General features: G+C 47.5%; 1 protein-coding gene across 1 annotated transcript in view; it reads left to right on the forward strand.

Moving 5' to 3' along the window:
• Positions 1-19,179, forward strand: part of SPIB (Spi-B transcription factor) — a 43,588-nt gene that overhangs the window by 674 nt on the left and 23,735 nt on the right. The window contains exon 2 of the mRNA XM_069200921.1: positions 18,228-18,255. Within this exon, the coding sequence (XP_069057022.1) occupies positions 18,228-18,255 (28 nt within the window). The remainder of the gene's footprint in view (positions 1-18,227; positions 18,256-19,179) is intronic.

The raw sequence follows: 19,179 nt of genomic DNA on the forward strand, positions 1-19,179 counted from the left end.
AAATATTCCTGTGATGAAAAGTGCACATGAGTATGGGGGCCGAGATCTGACGGGGGATGTAGGGTGCAGGGGATGTGTACAGCATCTAGCAGGCAGAGCAAAAGTGAATGTGTCCAGTCGGGGAAAGAAGTGTAGATGTGCAGAGGTACAGGAGGACTGCACAGCAGGGGAGAGAGGGGGGAGGAAGAAAGAGAGAGAATGAATGAATTAATGGGTGCAGGGGTACCGAGATGGAATGTGTGCGGGAGAGAACGCAATAGGAGTACAGCGACGCTATGGGTGGTTGTAGGGCACAGGCAGTGCACAGAAACAAGGTGGGTGGTGTGTGTGTGTGTGGTTAGATAGATAGTGCACAGGGAAGGTGTGTGTGCTGGTCTTGAAGGAGTACATAGGCGGTACATGTGTTTGTAGGGTTGCAGCAGGAGTACAAAAAAGGACTGTATGAGTATAGGAGGCATACAGGGAAGGTAGGGGTACAGGAGGAGTATGGGAAAGTAACAGATGCGTTTGTGAGGGTACAGGAGGAGTACCGGAAGGTGTGTGTCCAGTGCTTAATTTGTACTTGTTGTTTCCAGTGCGGAGCACCGGCACTTATTTTTGAGGGCTGGCGCTTAGTTTGGAAAGTTGGAGGAAGAGAAAAACCAAAAAGCGTCACAAAGTTAGAAAGCAGAAAGCTGAGAGAGTGAGCTGAAGGGGCAGGGAGTGGCTATAAATGGACTAAAGAGGCCCCAGATGGCTTCAGGATTACGCTGCGCTCACACATTTAATTCAGCAGCTGCGTATTTAAGAGGAGGGCTTTGGGCACCGGCACGTTACTATTTACAAATTAAACACTGTGGTCCATATTTATACTTTTTTAGCGCCGCATTTGCGCCACTTTTTGACGCAAAAGCGGCGCTAACGTACAAAATACAATTAGTTTGCGCCGCTTTTGTGTCAAAAAGTGGCGCAAATGCGGCTCTAAAAAAGTATAAATATGGGCCTGTTTTTGTCTATGTGGATACAGAAAGGGTACCTGGGAGGTGTGTAATATGGATGCAGGAGTTGTGCCGGAAAGGTGTATAAAGTGTAGGTGTGCTTGTAGGAGTCCAGAAGGAGTATATGAAAGGTGTGTGGGGCACAGGAGGAGTACACTGGAGGGCCCAGACAAACATTATCCTTGTGAGGACCGGTGCTTTATGAGTACTCGTCCCTGTAGTGTCTTTAGGTAGTTTTGAGCGAGTGTATCAAAAAAAGCAAAAAGCTTTATAACCTTCCCTACTACCAAAGTGCGCATGGAGTTACAGTAGTAAACACACACTTCATGATATATATATATATATATATATCAGGAAGATGAAAGCAGGGTACAGGAGGAATATAGGGAAGCTAAAAGTGGGGTTACAGGGGTATTTCAGGGAAGGTGCCTGTATATATGGGTAAAACAGGAGTACTGGGAAGGTGTCTGTGTGCTTGTAGGGGTACTGGAGGAGTACTGGGAAGGTGTCTGTGTGCTTGTAGGGGTACTGGAGGAGTACTGGGAAGGTGTTTGTGTATTTGTAAGAGTACATGAGGAGTACACGAAAGATGTACGTGGGAGAACCGGGGAGGTGTCTGTGTGTTTGTAGGGGTACAGAAGGAGTACAGGGAAGGTGTACGTGGCGGGTACCCCAGCAGGAAAGGCGTGTTTGTAGGGGTACAGGAAAGGGCCTAGCCTGCTCAGTAAGTTTGGGAGGGGGGGTGAGGTTCAGATTTTCAGATAATCAGGATGACAGATAATGTTTAAATACACCATAGGACTAGCAGGGTGAATGGGAGGGTCTGAGTGAGGAAAAACACAGTATTTTGTAAAGTTACCAATATTTTAGACGATTTTAAAAACTGAGAGGAGAGTGTGTGCGCACGCGTTTTTGAATCCCTTGTGAAATCCGGCAGACATCTCGCTGTACCCGACTAAAAGCATCTGTACCCAACTATTTATCAGGAAATTCATTTATTGGGGGTTGTAGCACCCCCCTCCCCAACCCCTTTGAAGTTACGCTCCTTGGTACAGGAGGAAAGAGAGGAAAGGTGTGTGCAGGGGGTATGGGAGGTGTACTGGGAAGGTGTGTGTGCCAGGACAGGAGAGATATATGCAAGGTGTATTTTGGGGTACAGAAGGAGTGCATGGAAGGCATATATGTTGTAGGAGATCAGGAGGAATAGGTGAGAGGTGTGGGCAGGGGGTAAGGGGCGAGAACCGGGAAGGTGTGTGTGTAGGTTTGTATGCCAGGAAGCCATATGTGACTTTGAAGAGGTAAGACAGGAGTACCTGGAAGATGTACATCAGTGGTGGTGCAAGAGGGAGGGTGCAAACGATGTAAGGCGGTGCATATGCAATGCAGCTGGTGTACAGGGAGCAGGGGTTCTCGCGGAAGGCGCACGGGTTCAGGGAGGGATATAAAGAGCCAGCATGCGCAAGGTATGCAGGGGTGTGGGAAGGTGGTATGGGGACGTGTGCACGGGATACGCAGAGAGCGTCCTGGTCGTGTGTGAAGTGCAGATTCGCAAGCACAACAGGAGTGGTGTGCAAGGAAGAAAGTCTGCACGGATCCGTGCATATGTCGCTCTGCATAGCGAATACTGAGTGCAAATATGACGAAAGGAAACGGGTGGACGTGCATGGGGTATAAACAGAGAAGTGTACAGAGGGGGTGCAAATGTCGAGATGTGCACGGATGGCGGAGTCTTGGAGAGGTATAAGAGGGCAGCTATATGCTGCAGGGATCGGTGTTTGTTACGAGGTAAGGGTGCAGGGTTCGAGATGTACGTGAAGGATGCCGCTGTCTACAGTGTTTCATCGAGGCACGCAGAATGCAGGGTTCGAGGTTTACAGGGTTAGAGCTGTGCATGGGTGAGCAGTGCAGGGAGGGAGTCGGAGGGGTCCAAGCAGGGTGGAGTCTGAGAGCAGAACTAGGGAAGGAGCGCGTGAGCTGCAGTAGGGGTACCCAGGTGTGGTGGCCCTTTACCCGCCCTTATCTGATCAGCGCCGGGTGAAAGAGCACATGTCAAACCCTCAGGATGGGCGCGTGCTCATTTCCCTCAGGGGTCGCGAGGCGACCTTGCAGACGCTTTTCAAGTGCAGCTATACCCGTGGACAGTTCACAGTGGGATGATTTTCACAAATAAAAACCGGGACGGCCACAAACATAGAAATAGGACTACATGTTGACCAGTCATTCAGCTATACATACATATCTCTCTCTCTCTATATATATGTATATATATATATATATATGTCGCTGAATAACGTGCCGTTTAGTGATATATATATATATATAACCCTCCCCCCCAAATTGCTGTCAGAAGCTCCAGGGTCTGACCTTTGATGAGCTGGGCCCTAGCTTATGGGAAACTTTATTCACCCCTCATTCAATCCTGCGGTGCTGCTTGAACGATGAGAGGCAGCACAGCAGGTGACTCTGCAAATGTTAAGTTGTGTCTCTGGTGTGATAAGAGGACGGATGAAACGTGAGCCTGCACAACTCTGTTATTAATGTCCACATTCATCCAACCCTCTCTAAAAAAAAACGGTCATGTTTTTGTTTTGACAAAAAGTGTCAGGACATTGGGACATTCCTTTAAAAAAACGGGACTGTCCGGGCAAAACCGGGAAGTCTGGTCACCCTACCCTGAGGTGAATGTGTGCGCTTCATAAATGTGCTATCGCACACACCTTTACACAGACCCACAAACGCAGACACCTTTCCTATACCCTTGCAACCCAAGGTGTCCACGGGCACCTGCAGTCTTCTCCAGGCTGTGTCCGAGATGTCTCAGCCTGCATGTTGCGTCGGATTTCTCAAAATTAAAAAAAGTGCTGGTACTCAGTACCGGACAGTACCGACCTATTTAAAGCACGGGACTCCAAGCAACATTAGCTGAGCATAGCGGTATCCCCATGGGACACCAGAGGTGTTCGGGTCTCCAGAGTGTCTGTATGTTTGTGTGTCCCCATGGTACACCAGAGGTGTCTGAATGGTGTTTGTCTCTGTGGGTGTCCCTAAAGTGTACCAGAGAGGTCTGACTCAGCCTGAACAGTATGGACGTCATTTAGGGGTCACTAGGGGTCACAGAAGCAACCCCTGGCTTGCTCTTTGCGACCCCTGGACTCAGAGGTGGTAAAATCAGTGCCAGGAATGCAAGGGCATCCTCATCTTACAAGCTTCAGGTGGGGCACTACTTCCTTTGTTTTCTGTCAATGTTTTATAACACTAATGGTGAATAATATTTTACTATTCACTATTAGTTTAATAAAGAATCGATTACAATTAGCTGGGATAGGCCCCTCCCTGGCAGCTGTGGTAAGTAAACATGCTTTTTAATGTATGTTGTGAAGGTTGAATGGCATGTGATGTCACTACCGCTACCCCTGGCGTTTTGGTGGATTGACGTTCATGCTGCTCGGTGCACCAAAACACACACGTACATGACTGAAGAGCACACCCAACGCATTTTTGCGGGCCGGTGTGTGCAGAGGTAGCTATCTGTGCTCTTCCGTGAAGGTAAACACCCAGCGCACGCGCTCCAGAGCGGGACGGACACCCCAGAGTTTACAACGTCATCACACACGGCCTAGCCACCTCTGACACTAGTGACACACTCTCCTCTGTCAGACTCATCAAAGTCCTGAGGCAGAGGTGCAACCTCAGACCAGCCCTGTTCCATCTCCACACTCGATGCAGAGGTGTAGCCCCTGGTCAGCCCGGGACAACCTCAGATAACTGAGCCAGAGCCCAAAGGGGCAACCTCAGACCAGTCCTGCCTGCCTTATGAGGTCTGAAACAGCCACGCTCCATCCGGGCAACCATGTTCAGCCTCAAAGACCGGACGGTCCGGACCCAGAGGTGCAACGACAAGCCAGCCTGCAACTACCCGAGGCAGAGGCAATATCTCATCCCAGGCCTGCTCAACCTCCAAGAAATGAGGCAGAGGATGCAACGGCAGTCTATCTCCGGACTGCCCCAAATAACTGAGGAGAAGGGAAATTTCAGGCCAGCACTGTTCAACCTCATGAAACCTGAATCTGTGATACACCCCCAACACCTCAAATACTCGAGACAGAGGCAAAATCTAAGCCCACCTCTGTTCAACCATAAAGACCTGAGACACAGATAAAAACTTGACCCAACCCTGTTCTACCTTAAACACCTGACACAGAAGTGCAATCTCAGCCGAGCCTCATTCAGCATCAAAGACTTGAGGCAGAGGTGCAACCTCGGTCCAGCCCAGTTCAGCCTCACAGACTGTTCCAGAGATGCAACCTCAGACTAGCTCTTTTTTGCCTCAAAGTCCTGAGGCAACCGCAGCCAAGTCCTGTTTCAGCTCAAAAATGTGATGCAGAGGAGCGACATCAGGCTAGCTCTGTTCAATCTGACGAGATCCGAGACTGAGCTAATCTCAGCCTAGTTATATTGGACCTCGAATACCTGAGAGCGAGCGAGAGAGGCAACCTCAACTCAACCCTATTGCATCTCAAATGCCTGAGACAAAGGCGCCACAGTGGCCCAGATCTGTCCAACCTCAAAAACCTGAAACAGAGGCTTAATCTGAGCCCAGCCCTGTGCAACCTCAAAGAACAGAGGGAGAGGTAATGCCTTTGTCCAACCTATTCACCCTCAGAGTAGCTGAGTTCTCCCTCAAAGACTTCAAGCAGACGTCCAACCTGAGCCCAGTCTTGTTAACCTCAAAATACCAAGACAGAGGCACCGCCTCATCCCTGCCCACGGTCATGAAAAAGCGTACCTCAGCCTTTTTCAACCTCAAAGACCTAAGATAGAGATGCGGCCTCGCCCAAGACCAGAAGAGCCTCATGAAAGGCCTAAGATGGAGGTACAACCTCCTTCCAGACCTGAAGGACCTATTATTACCAATAGATGGGGGCTGGTCTCAACCCAGCACAACCCTGTTCCCCCTCAAAGCTAGAGTTTCATCCTGAGGCCAGTGCGGGACAACCTGTTAATGACTGTAGAGTGGGTCTAGTCTCAATCCGTCCCAACCCTGTTCTCCTTCAAAGAGAGAGGTTCATGCTGCTGCCACTCTGGACAACCTGTTAATGACCGTGGACAGGGTGTAGCCTCAGCCCAGCCCCGGATAACCTACCAATGAGCCTGGACAAGGTATGAACACAACAAAGCCCTGCTCAGCCCATCAACGACAGACACCTTGCAGCATCTCTGGGCGGTTTCCTGGGCCGCTTCGATGCTGAATGTTGACAGGGGAGGCCTTTTCTGAATAAGCAATATTTCCCAACAGGCGGGCGCACCAAAAAGGCTGGGGCAATTTGGTCACATCCCAGACGGGAAATGGGCGCTAGGGGGGAGGGGGTCATGAATAGTTGTCATCCACTTGCAGTGTGTTTGTGTCTCAAACACCCATCTGTCCCCGAGAGATTAGTAAACACTTCCTGTGGAGCAACTTGTTCCACCGTCTGGAGGAGAAATCACGTGCGCTCCGAGTGTCACGCAGCAAGCGTGGCCTTACCAGCGAGGCCAGCCGTATTTATTTCAGTGTCGCACAAAGCACCTAAAGTACCAATAGGGCACGGTCGAGACGCCTAAAGCACGGTGAGGTGTGACACGGGCCCCCCTACATCCATAGAGCAGCCGAATGAGACACAGGCCTGTGCTGCAGTCACGGAGGCTTGTTGGCTTCTAATGCCCTGTAGGCTGGGACACGGCTGAGATGCATCCCGGGAGCAGTGGGGTGGAACAAAGGACTGTACTGCCCCACAGAGCCCCCTAAAGCTGTAAGGTACTATCCACCGAGACAGAGGCCAGTGCAGTACCCACAGCGTCTTCTGAGCCTTCTAAAGTACTGTAGACCGAGACACAGGGCCATAGTGCATCCTGGGAGCATTGTAAGGCCTTCTGAGGCACCGTGGAGTGACTGTACTGCCCCACAGAGCCCCCTACAGCTGTAAGGTACTATCCACTGAGACAGAGGCCCGTGCAGTACCCACAGCGTGTTGTGAGCCTTCTAAAGTACTGTAGACCGAGACACAGGGCCATAGTGCATCCTGGGGGCAGCGCAATGCTTTCTGTGGTGTCGTAAAGGTGGCCACAGGGCTGCACTGCCCCACTGGGCCCACTAACGCTTCAAGCCCAGATTTAAGAGGGCCTAGCACCATTCTAACAACACATTAGCGTCATTTTTTATGCAAATGTGGCATTAGATGGCCAAAAATGCCACGCCATATTTACAAAGTGGCTCAATGCACCCATTGCGCCACTTCGTATCGCTTTGCGCTACATGATGCCTGCGCCAGGCATAATGAATGCAAAGGGGGTGTTACCCTGTTAGGGAGGGGGGCAAAAAAAATGGCACAAAGAAATCTAAGAGATTTCTTTGCATAATTTTTTTCTGCACTTTTAACACCTGCTCTGAGCAGGCGTTAAAAAGGAGGCTCCCATTGGTTACAATGGGCCTCTGGGTGCTTTGCAAGATTAGCGTCAACATTTTTTAGCCTAATTCCGCAAATCGCCGAACTAGCATAAAAAATTCTGACACTAGTTCCGTAACTACCACCATAGTGCTCCATATATTACATATGGCACACATGGTGGCATTAGGGAGGCGTTAATTGGTGAATAAAAGTGGCGCTGCTCTTCATAAATACACCCCTTAGTGTATTGTCCACTGGCCTGTGCTGTGCCCACAGCGGCGTGTAAGACTTCTAAAGTACTGCAGGCCGAGACACAGGACCATAATGCATCCTGGGAGCAGTGTAATGGTTTTGGAGGTACCATAGAATGTGAGAAAGGAGTACACTGCTCCGCAGAGGCCCCTGAGCCTCTAATGTACTATCTCCTGAGACACAGGCCCGTGCCTCTTGTGTGGCTTCTAAAGTACTGCAGGTCGAGCCACAGAACCAAAGAGCAGCCTAAGAGCAGTACAATGCCTTCTGTAACACCGTGAAGTGGGACAAAGGACTGCACTGCCCCCACAGGGCCCACCTACAGCTTTAATACACTATCCACTGAGACACAGGGGTGTACTGTAGCCAGAGTACCTTGTTGGGCTTTCCAAAGTTCCACGGGCTGGGGCCAGTGCTTAATTTGTGCTTGTTGTTTCCGGTGAGGAGCACCAGCACTTATTTTTGAGGGCCGGCACTTATTTTTGTGCCTCAAGCATTTACTGCGAGCAAAATAAACATATGAGAAAGAGGGAGGAAGAGAAACGGGAAAAAGTGTCAGAAAGGGAGAAAGTAGAAAGCTGAAAGAGTAAGCTGAAGGGGCAGGAACTGGCAGTAAATGGATTAAAGAAGCCAGAGATGGCTTTAGGCCTATGCTGCCTCAGTATTCCGTGTTTGCACATTTAATTGTAGCAGCCTCGTTTTTAAGAGGAGGGCTTTGGGCACCACACATTTTTATTTACATATTAAGCATTGGCTGGGACAGACTAGGGTTGCACTGCACCCATGTTGCCTTACAGCGCTTTCTGTAGTATTGTACAATGTAACAAGGGAATGTAATGCAGCAATCCAGTGTAACTTTGTGAAGTACTGCTGGCTGGGCCTAGGGCCGCAATAAAGCCAAAGACAGCTTCAGTGAACTATAGCCTGAAACACGGGACACTGCAGCCCCCAAAGAGCATTCTTGTACTTTCTAAATCAACACATGCTAATGCACAGGGCCACATTACATTAATTGATCTTTAAATACCTTCTAGCATAATATGTAGGCTACACTTCTTCACCCACGCAGCCCTCCAGTGTTTTCTAAAATACTACTAACTGGGCCACAGGACCAAACTGCACCTCTTTTGAGGCCTTTTCCTTCACTCAATAAGCTGTAAGGACCTGCCATTAGTATCAAAATGAGAGACTGCATGTTTTTCCCACTGATCAGCCTGCTGGGCATTGGGTCTAAAACTGAAAGCTGGGTCCCCAAGGCCACCTAGACTCTCCTTGGTATTTCGGCCAATCAGTCAAGGCCTAGGTCAGGGATGGTGGTGTGAAAGTCACCTTTATTGTGATAGCAGCACACCATAACAGGTGCTGCCATCAGAATAAAGGTGACTTTCCAGGGAGCCTTAGTACACTAAAAAGTAAAAAACCCTTATTAAAAAGAAAGTTAAAGTTGCAGAATAGTTAAAGTGATAAATAATGGGGTATTTCGGTGTTTCGAGCCTTAACAATTCAAAGGCTATTCTCCATATAAGTTTTAGGTAGGATCCTTGTTCTGCGGTTCAAGGACCAGTTGTAATACTCTTCCGTCACCTGGCCGAAGTTCTCAGTTTTCTGGGGTTTTCTGGGGCTTCATAGGGATTGTCTGATGCCTCTTTAAAAGTAAGAACTGAGGAGCATATTACCAATGAATTGGAGTAGGGCAGAGCCGTAAGTATTCTTGCTGCATTGTCCTACACCAATTAGAAAGGGCAGGAATGCACCATATTTTCAAGCTACAGTGCATTTCTGCCCTTTCCCTCTGTGCACCATGGTGCAAGGGTGTCTGCGCTGTCAGCAGGATTGCTTTTGTGCAGCAAGGGACACATTCCTGCAGAAAAACAATACAGAGAGGCATTTTCCTCTTTCTATATGTGCTGCAGATTACCCTAAACACGAACAGGCTCTCTGGGGTCACGATCTTCTTTTTTACATCAAGTGTAATGGCAATGTAAAAGTAGTGGATTATTAAGCTGCAGCTTTTCAAAAAACATGAACACCAAATTTATCAATGAGCTGGTGAGCTCCGACAATGAGTTGATGCCAGTTTGGTGGCACCAGTGAGCCCTCTGTAGTTCATTCACCCCTCCTTTGACAGCAGAACCAGTGGACAAGCTGAGGAGCTCAGAGAGGATGCAGTAACCAAAAGAGACAGCTTCTCAGTGACATCCAAGCTGATGTATTCCTGAACCTGGCCAGATATCCAGCAGGCCCGGCACCTGACTAGCACTTTGGAACCAAAGTTGTTGTTGTTGTAGGCGGACTACAGCGTCTTCCAGGGTGTCAGAGAATACAGCCCAGAGAACTGCCCTAGGAGGCCTACATTCCTGTCGCTGCTCTAATGTCAAAGTCGGGGGAGGTGAGTAGAAGAGAGGTGTTTCCTCTGCTGAACCATCTTCTCAGTTGCCTGCAGGTTCAGTCGGGTTGCTCACTTTCCTTTTCATTCTTGTGTCAGGCCACAGCTAGAGGACGGTACATTGTAGAGAACTTGAACTACGCTTGTTTTACGTTGGGTACGAAGTTGGTACCTTCTCAGACGTGGCTTTACTTGGAAAAGCCAACCTATCAAAAGACCACAATTGGGACAAAGGCTCCCAAAGGAGCAGTTGTACTTCTGCGCTCCCCTGCCTCAGAGCAGTAGATTGTCCAGTCCATCAAAGTAAGAATGCTGCGGTACTTGGCTGATCAAGGAGACGGACAATGCCCATCCTCACCCAAGGGTAGCCCAACCACTCATGGTGATATCAGTAGTGCAGTTGTCTTACGTCCCTGCTTTGCATGGGCTGCCACCATTGTCCAAAAAGACCAAGTGTTGCTGTTATCTGCACCTCAACAGTTTTTTCCACAGGAGGAAGGGTAACAGCCTGGGCTCCCTGGATGGCCCGGCGACAAGAGGTCCACCATTCAGTTCCCGTAACCGGGTGCAAGAGGAGTTTCAAGTTGAGAGGATGTTGTTGGCTTACAAAAACAAAAAGTTAATGGTAGGATGTGGTTCATCGCATTATGTAAAGGAATAGGACAAAAGGATGACCCCAGGAGTAATAAAAAAAATACAATTAGAGGCTAGAGCACAGCGTTACCGTGCCCTCACAGCATCTGACAGTGAGTTTTTAAGAACGATAGGTTTGAGCAGTTGGGGCATCATTTACAAGGTCCTGCCGGCACACTGCGCCACCGGAGCTTCATTTATTTTTACGCACTGGTGGCGCAGTGTGCCGACCTATATTTACACGGCCACGCAAAGCAACCTTGTGTTGCTTTTCATGGCCTCCTAAATATGCACCTCTTTCACGCATAACACTGTGTGAAAGGGACGTTCCATGGGTGTTGCTTGGGGTGTTCCCACGCAACACCCATGGAACCCGAAGGAATCTGACGCATTTCCAGGTTTACAAGTCTGGGAATGCGTCAGATTCCTACGCCACCTCAGAGGCGGCATAACAGTGACCCAACGGGGAGAAATATATTTATTTCTCCCTGTTTTTCCCTCTTTCTATGTGTGCTGCATTCTGCAGCAACTTGCGCACCAGTGCAGAGGGAGAGGACAGAAATGTGCCATATCTTGCAGATACTGCACATTTCCGCCCTTTTTCCAGTGGTGCCGGGCAGCGCAGCAAGGCACTTGCTGCATCGCCCTGCACCACGGACCTCGTAAATGATGCCTTTGGTGTTCCCACTTCCATGGATTTGGCATGTAGTATACTATAGGCTAACACAGTTAGGCCCATATTTAGGAGTTTTGTGGCACAGTGCAGCAAGTCACCTTGCTGCGCTGCCCTGCATCACAGGGAAAGGGCAGTCATGCGCCGTTATTTATCCAACACGTCGCATCCCTGTCCTTTCCCCCTGCACTGGTGCCCTTTTGGAACCATGGTGCAAGGGTGCCTGTGTTGCATGTAGGATTCTTTTTGTGCAGGAAGGGACACCTTCTTGCACAAAAAGAATCCTGAGAGGCATATTCCTACATAGAAAGAGGAAGCAAATTAGGAGAAACATACATATTTCTCCTCGTTATGCCTCTCCTGGGAGGCGTATCTTTTTGGCACATTCCCAGGTTTACAAGTTCTTGTAAATCAAGGAATGCGTCAAAATCCATGGATGTTGTGTGGCAACACAGATGCAACACCCATGGAAACGCCTCCCTGGCGCAGAGTAATATTTTACAGAGATTTGCGCTGTGTTACCTTATTCAAGGTTCATGAAGCCAGACAGGACCACGTAAGGTGGCCTTGCGTTGCTTCATAAATTTCACTTAAGGTAAGAGCAACACAAACCAGGCCATAAACATGGCTCTCTGTACTTTAGCCATAGAGACTGCTGCACCTTTTGTACTTGACAGCAATCACTGCGGCAGAGTCACTTTGGCTGTCCGAGAAGTATTGGTGTTTTGGGGAGCATGCAGTACCCCAGTGCTGGTGACTGTGCTCCATGGAAATGTTACAGATGTATATGACTTTTCTGCGTGCCTTAGCTGACTCATATGCACATGCAAGTCTGTTTTGGTGACACATACTTTTTCACGTGCCACACATTTGAATTGTGCATGTGTGCAAAATTAGATTAGTACGGAAAGAAGTGTGCTAATATGTTTTGTACATGTGTGCAAGCTAGACACATCAGTGCACAGGAAACCTATGAATAGAAACTGTGGACTGAACAAATACCAAGGCCATCAAATAATGTAAGCTAATCCATATGGTGCGAGTGTTGACACTTTCAGAGTCAGTAAGTAAACCCTGGTGCAAGAATTCAGATATGTAGACCAAACCTGTTGCTCGCACATTTATAATGTATTAAAAGCATACAATGTAAATTCTTTTGTAACTAGGCCCAGCGCTGTAACACCAGAAATAAAGAAAGGGGAAAATGTGCTTTTATTTCAGACGCAGCTGTGCTGCGTTGCGTGAAAGGGAGAGAGCAAGACAGCGCCATAGCTTTAAAGATATGGAGCTGCAGCTCATGTCCCAAGAGCTGGAGCAGGCAGGCGGCCTAACACCACGCACACTAAAATGCATCATAGTGCAAATGTGGCTGTGAGAGTCTAGCAAAGGATCTGTACCCTGAGAGTGCAGCACATATGCAAAGTATGGAGAAATAAACACATTTATCCTAATCTGCACCTGCCTCGAGGAGTAATTTTTTGGGTGTAAAGCCCTGACTACATTGTTAGTAAATAGGGCTTTGCAGCAAAAACTGTGAGCGATAGTGTAATATATCACCCACAGGACGCGCCTTGACATAAAGTAATGCAAAGCAAAGCAAATTACTACTTTGCTTGAATTCTAGACAACTCCCATCGATCCCCATCTTGTACCAAAATGAGACGGCCCCCACCAGGCGTGACTGAGCCATAAGAGCGAGCCAAGTATGAGTGGGTTGGATTGGGCCACTTATCTCTGCAAGTGGAGGCCTTGTGGTAAGGAGCCAACTGTTCTCACACTCACTCTCAAGCGGTTACTCGCCCTGCTGCTGTGAGTGGGCCCTCTGATATTCTGAGCTCTTACCAGATGGCGCGGAGTTAAGCAAGGGGGGGCGGAGATTGCGTCTGAAACTGCCAAAGAACACAACTCAGTACCACAGAAGACAGTGCACCGTGCTTGACCAGCCAAGCTAACACTGTCCCCATGAAGTCCCCAAGCGACAGTGCTCTGTACGTGCGCTTAGGCCTCGTTGTTCTTCATAGTGTGTTAATACTAGTGTCTGGGGGGGGTCTAGGGGCGACCTCTTACATATTTATCTAGTACATTGTTTCCCAAACAGTTAGTCGCAAGCTGATTTTTGATGGGTTGTGAAAGTTCAAGTAATAAATAAAGATGCCTCACAATTCTGTATTTATCTTGTCACATTTGCTGCTTCAAAGACAGAGGTCAAATGTCAGGCTATGTCGTCTGACAAATTGCTGCTTATGTTTTTTTAACATGTGCGTAAGTGTTTACAGTGTCCTCTCACTTTGCAGTCAAAGAAAGAAAAGTAATTTTGTGACAATCTTGCTGGTGTGTAGAGGGTGTGACAGGAAAGGCTGTAGGGTGTGATTTTCTGTAACACACAACTAACTGTAAATACCTGTAAATGAACTTACACATTCAGCAGTTAGGAAAGCAAAAGTGATGCAGATCTTTTTTGTAATTCTGAAGTGTGATGGAAACAAAGATTTCAATAGGATGAAAACAAATTAAGACACTTGATGATGAAGAAATGATAAATATTCTCTGAAACGCGATTTCTACACATTTGTTGTCAGTGAAACTGTATGTAGTGGCCATTTCAATGGGGCGCGCGCTGCCTGTAAATGACAGCGTGCTATCACACTATGTTTTCGTTACATTAAGTGGGCTGGGGTTCTTAAAAGTCTGGGGAGCGCTGATCTCGTAGCCTTAGGTCTGATTGCTGAATATTTCTAAGTCGGGTTTATTCACAGGAGTGCCTGGGACTGACACGGTTCTGAGCCCAAACGTTCTGTGCGCGGCAGCGTCTTCAGTGGACCCGTGTCTGCGGCGACTGCTGTTGTTGTGGGGCCTGGGGACATGCATACAACTGAAGCTCCGAAGGGGTCCCTAGGGTCGCAAATAAGCATCATTTAGGAAACGCAAATTAATAATATGCCTTCATGGCACGTTCCCAGCTTCTGGGCACGTTTTTAGAGGACCTTGGTTCGTGGTACATGTTTTATTGGTATTGGCAGAAAGTCGTAAGTCCTGTTTCTATGCTTACGTGTGCTTAGCACTACTGCAGTAAGTGCATCGAACTTAAACTCCAAACAATCGCTTTTCTACTTGTTTCCCCGAGTCGGGCTGGTCTCGCAGGCCCAGGCCCCAGTGTTGCGATGAAACCTCTGCCTGCCTTCCTCATATGCAAAGTGGGCCCCGAGGGTCAAAGAGTGGGGGGCTCTGATGTGGGTGTGAGGAAATGTCTCACCACCTGACTGCGCCGGGGGCGAGCGAGGCCAGGCACCGTGTCTCCGGCTGAAGCTTCAGCTAGGAGTCACGGCTCACAGCTTTCCATCCGCAGGCGCCCACCGGCCAGGGTCTGCACCAAGACCGGGCCGAGCGCGCGCCGAGTTTACTCTGGGACCCCTAGGTTCTGGCCTTGTGGCGCTCAGGGGCTACCCTTGACGGAGACAGCCTTGCCGCGTGGGCGAATTGAATGCTCCGGCGACCTGCCCATGCAACTCTAGGCCTCTCTTTGGCGGCATCTAAAGGCGAGCATAATGCTCGCTTTACATGTATTTTTAGGCATTGCCATTTGTTGGAGGCAGGCTAGTTTTCTTAAGGGATATGGGAGGTTTCGTTAAATCGAGTACCCCAGGAAGTCCAGTAGCTTTAGTATAAAAGTGGTAGCATTTGTCAGTCATATATTGGTACGTGCCCGCATTATCGACCGCTTTCCGAAAGCGATTAACCCAAACCTTATCGTCTAAACCTAATAATCTATTTCTCTTTCGCTAGTTCAAGTACCTGCATTTCCAAGTAATCAGTTTTGTTTATTAAAATGCTGCGGCTTTGCTCTCGTAATGACATGTTTAAAACAAGTGCACGACGTTTTGCTCCAAGTGTCGAAAGATGAGTGATGCTATTTCCTGTGTCACAGGCACGTGGTATACCTTTCTCTGCCTCGTGGTGCTGGCAAGTGACTCCAGGCAAGGCCTTCTCTGATGCAGGCGAGTTCAGCTTCCATGCCCCTTCGACAAGCATGATGGGACTTGTGGCCGTATAGAGCAATAATGAACTACAAATTCCTTTATGAGTAGTGCTGTTGGTAAAATGACAGACCTGTCTGAAAGACCCCCCAAAAGACGAGGTCAATGGGCATCTATGTGTCTAAAAACCTTCTGGTCATAATTTCTAATGGTTCCTTCGTCCCCCAAAAGACGAGGTCAATGGGCATCTATGTGTCTAAAAACCTTCTGGTCATAATTTCTAATGGTTCCTTCGCCACCTTACTAGATATTTTTCCAGCTTATTTCACTTGTCAATGGATTTTACTCCCAAGTGGAGAGACAAACAGTGAAGAAAAGGTGATTCTTATTTTCATCTGACTCGGCAAATTGATGTCCTTTTAGGGGTAGATGTGTGTGTCTGTGTGCGAATACACAGAGATTTTGCCTAACTCGTGTTTTTCCAGAATCCTCTCCCTTCTCTTGCACCTACAGGGCATAACCCCCAGGCACCTGTAAGGCACAACCCCCTAAGATAAATAGGCCATGATGGTACTTGGGCACATCAGGGGGGTTTCTTTCTCTCTCTCTCTCGCTCTTGTACTGGACAGTGTCGCTTTTCTCAAAAGCTGGAAAATATATAGAGCTTTGCAGAAATTTAGGTAGAATGCATTAGGTCAGGGATTAAGAACAGTGCCTCTGATTGCTTGAGTCACATACATTCCAGATGAAGGGGAATTGCCTAAATGGCACAAACCAAGGATCCTGCTAGCGGGTAGCAACAAGAAGAGAGAACCTCCGTTCGACCAGCCCACCACACTGAGGATAGCTCGTGATCCAGTACAGAAGATTAAACTCCTAGGAGATACTTGATGGTGCTTAAAGATATCCTTCTCATTTTTAAGAAATGCTCAGAACTACCAAACATTCAGCTCCGGCCACAGAGGAAAATTCTGCCTTTCTTGGAATCCAGCTATAAAATTGAACTCACAAGAGCCACGGTGATTGGCTGGATTACTGCAGCCTATTGTATCTGGGCCCAGATCAAAGAAACATAGCTAGATACAACTGGAGGCACACTTCTGAAAGTGGTGCTATGTGTTGGAATTTATTCAAATCTAGCCTGGTGTTGTCAGGCATGACAACAACAGCAGAGGGATAGATACTGCTCCTCTAAAACATTAAAGTGGGTGCCTCTAGCAGACTGCATCACATTTTTGGGTAAGACCTGTTAAAGATGTCTGTGCTTTCTACCTCAGCTGAATTTCTAAGCCAGCTAACAGTATGGGATTGGTGGTTAACATCTTAATGAACAAAGATCAGTTTAAATACGTGCTAAGTAAGACAATCCAAAGACCCGGCCTGCTTATATCAGAAGACATCACATTGTTATTTTTTATATATTTGCACCGTCCCACTGCCATCCTGAGTTACTGTACTCCACTGCTGGAAACAAAGCAGAGAAGAATGCATGGTATATTTGGTTTGAATCAGCTGTCATTACCTGTACTGATAGGCAGATTGCATCATTTATCTCCAGATTGGTGTTGGTTTAGAGAGTGGTTAAAAAAAGTGACGTCTACTGAACATGTGCTTCAGGAGTGCATTAAACTGAACTTGATAATCTATGCTGGCCTTGTCGATGTCTTGACTTTCTTACCTTATTAACTCTAGAACATGGAACAAAACACATCAACTTTTTAAGTCCTCTATTAGCTTCCAGTAGGGCCTGGGATAAAAGGTAAATAAATACCGTGCAACACTCACATGTCTACTGGGCATAGGGCTAAAACACCTTCAGTTATACAGCTCTAGAACCGCAGCAAAACATTAAACTGGAGAACTAAGGGGGCGGAGTATTAGGAGTTCAAGGCCAAAACTCTGGAATTCTCTCAGTCTGAAACCAAGTACTGAAGCTAACTGCCAACACTTCAAGAAACTCATAGAGCAGAACTATTGAGGAAGGTTTTCAATAAGACCCAAATAGCGATTAGCAAGTCACCAAGGGCAGAATCAAGCGAAGACACTTCCCTGCACAGCCTCCTTGTCCACGCCCTTCCCCTCAATGCTGGACCGAGGTACTGAAATCTAGGAAATGCAAGGAAACAACCTACACCCGCGGACAGAGTGTCAATATTAAGATAGTAATAATCCATTTAGTGGGAAGCATAACACAACTTTGGCCAATCTGAGAACCACTGCAGATTAGGCTCTGAGTCTGTGACTAACAAAAACAGTTAAACTCACTTTCTCACTCCTGATTACATACTCCACGTCGCCACTGGATGTAACCCAGAGGGATGGCATAAGATCCCCAATGAACTTTGAAACCGACCTCTACATAGTAAAGCCTTTATTTAATTTGTGGAGATGTTCCGCCTGCTTCAGACCGGTCTGAACTCACTGAAAAGGAATATGTCAGGATAGTACTAAACTCCGTTTCATAAACTTAATAAAACACTACATGGTAGAAAAAGTAGGTAAATATATCTGATGTTTAGCTGGTAAGACAACAGGTGAAATCTTTGTCTTTCAGAAGTTGAATAGGCTTCGCTCACGTCACCAACTAGATTACTGAATCTAGTTTTGTTGTAAAGGTACAGTGATCAGCCACTCTTGCTTATTGTTTCTGACCTACATAAATACCTCTAATAAAAGATGTGAGTACCCATACTGCTACATTACAACAGCAGAAGCATTTCTATAGATGCTGTATGTCTAGAAGATGTTGCCTAGTGGTCGATGTTTCGTTCACTGTACCATGACTGAAGTCACACCTTATTTTGAATAAAAGTTGTTCTACTGTGCCACTCACCTTGGCTAATTAGATATCCTTTCTCTGATCTTGCCTCTTTCTAACATGTTGCTGTTTTTGTTCTCATCCATCAGGTTCGACAGTCCCCATTTTACCAGCTCGGTAAGTCACTTTCTCTGTTGGGTCCAATGGTGATAAGGCACATGTGCCCCAAGAAAAGCTGTAGGAGGTTTGTTTATCTCAGAGTAGGGCTGTGCATAACATGTCTGTAAAAACACTATGGCCCAAATTTACTATGATTTTGCACCGGGGTTGTGCTACTTTTGTTGACCAGCCCCAGCGCAAAAACATTTTTGCCATTTACTAAGGCAGTCAAAGCTAATTTGCGTGGCTTTGCACAGTTTAGTGAATACAAAGTATTGCAATGCAGCGCACAGCACTGACTTACGTTACTTTGCATTGGGTAGGCGCTATACTGGTGGATCTTTGGCACTCCCATGCATCCGCCCAGGTATTTTGACGCATACCCAGATTTACAAAGACTTGCAAGCATGAGTTTGCGCCAAAATTGGTGCGCCTACTTGACAGAGGCGCAAGGAGAATAAGTATCTTTATTTCTCCTTGGTACTTACTCGTTCCATTGGTGGTGCAGAAGCATTGTTTTGCCCATAATGCAGGCACACTTACAGTATGGTGCCCAGTGACTGCATTGCGCTAGCCAGAACACAGTACACCAGCGCACGAAGAGAGCAGAAATGCTCCAAACCTCTGTAAATAAGGAGAATTTATGTTCTCTTTCACCCAATGTAACACATTCCCTTGAAGCGCCACGTTGCATGAAATAATGTGTGCCCCAGTATGCAAGAGGGTCTAGGCATTTTCTGCCTCCAGTGAGACTGCAGCAGACATAGAGCACTGGGGTTGGCATTGAATGAAAAGAGACAAGCAGCTGGCCCAGAATCCACCGATGATGGGAAATGAATCACTCAACAACAAGTTTCAAGCACATAGTATGTTAGTGCCTGGCAGGCATATCGGGGATAGGGTTGCTTTTAGATAGTCGCATGCAGTGAAACTGAGTCGGAA

Source organism: Pleurodeles waltl, chromosome 7 (genome assembly GCF_031143425.1).
Source record: "Pleurodeles waltl isolate 20211129_DDA chromosome 7, aPleWal1.hap1.20221129, whole genome shotgun sequence".
NCBI classification, from domain to species: domain Eukaryota; kingdom Metazoa; phylum Chordata; class Amphibia; order Caudata; family Salamandridae; genus Pleurodeles; species Pleurodeles waltl.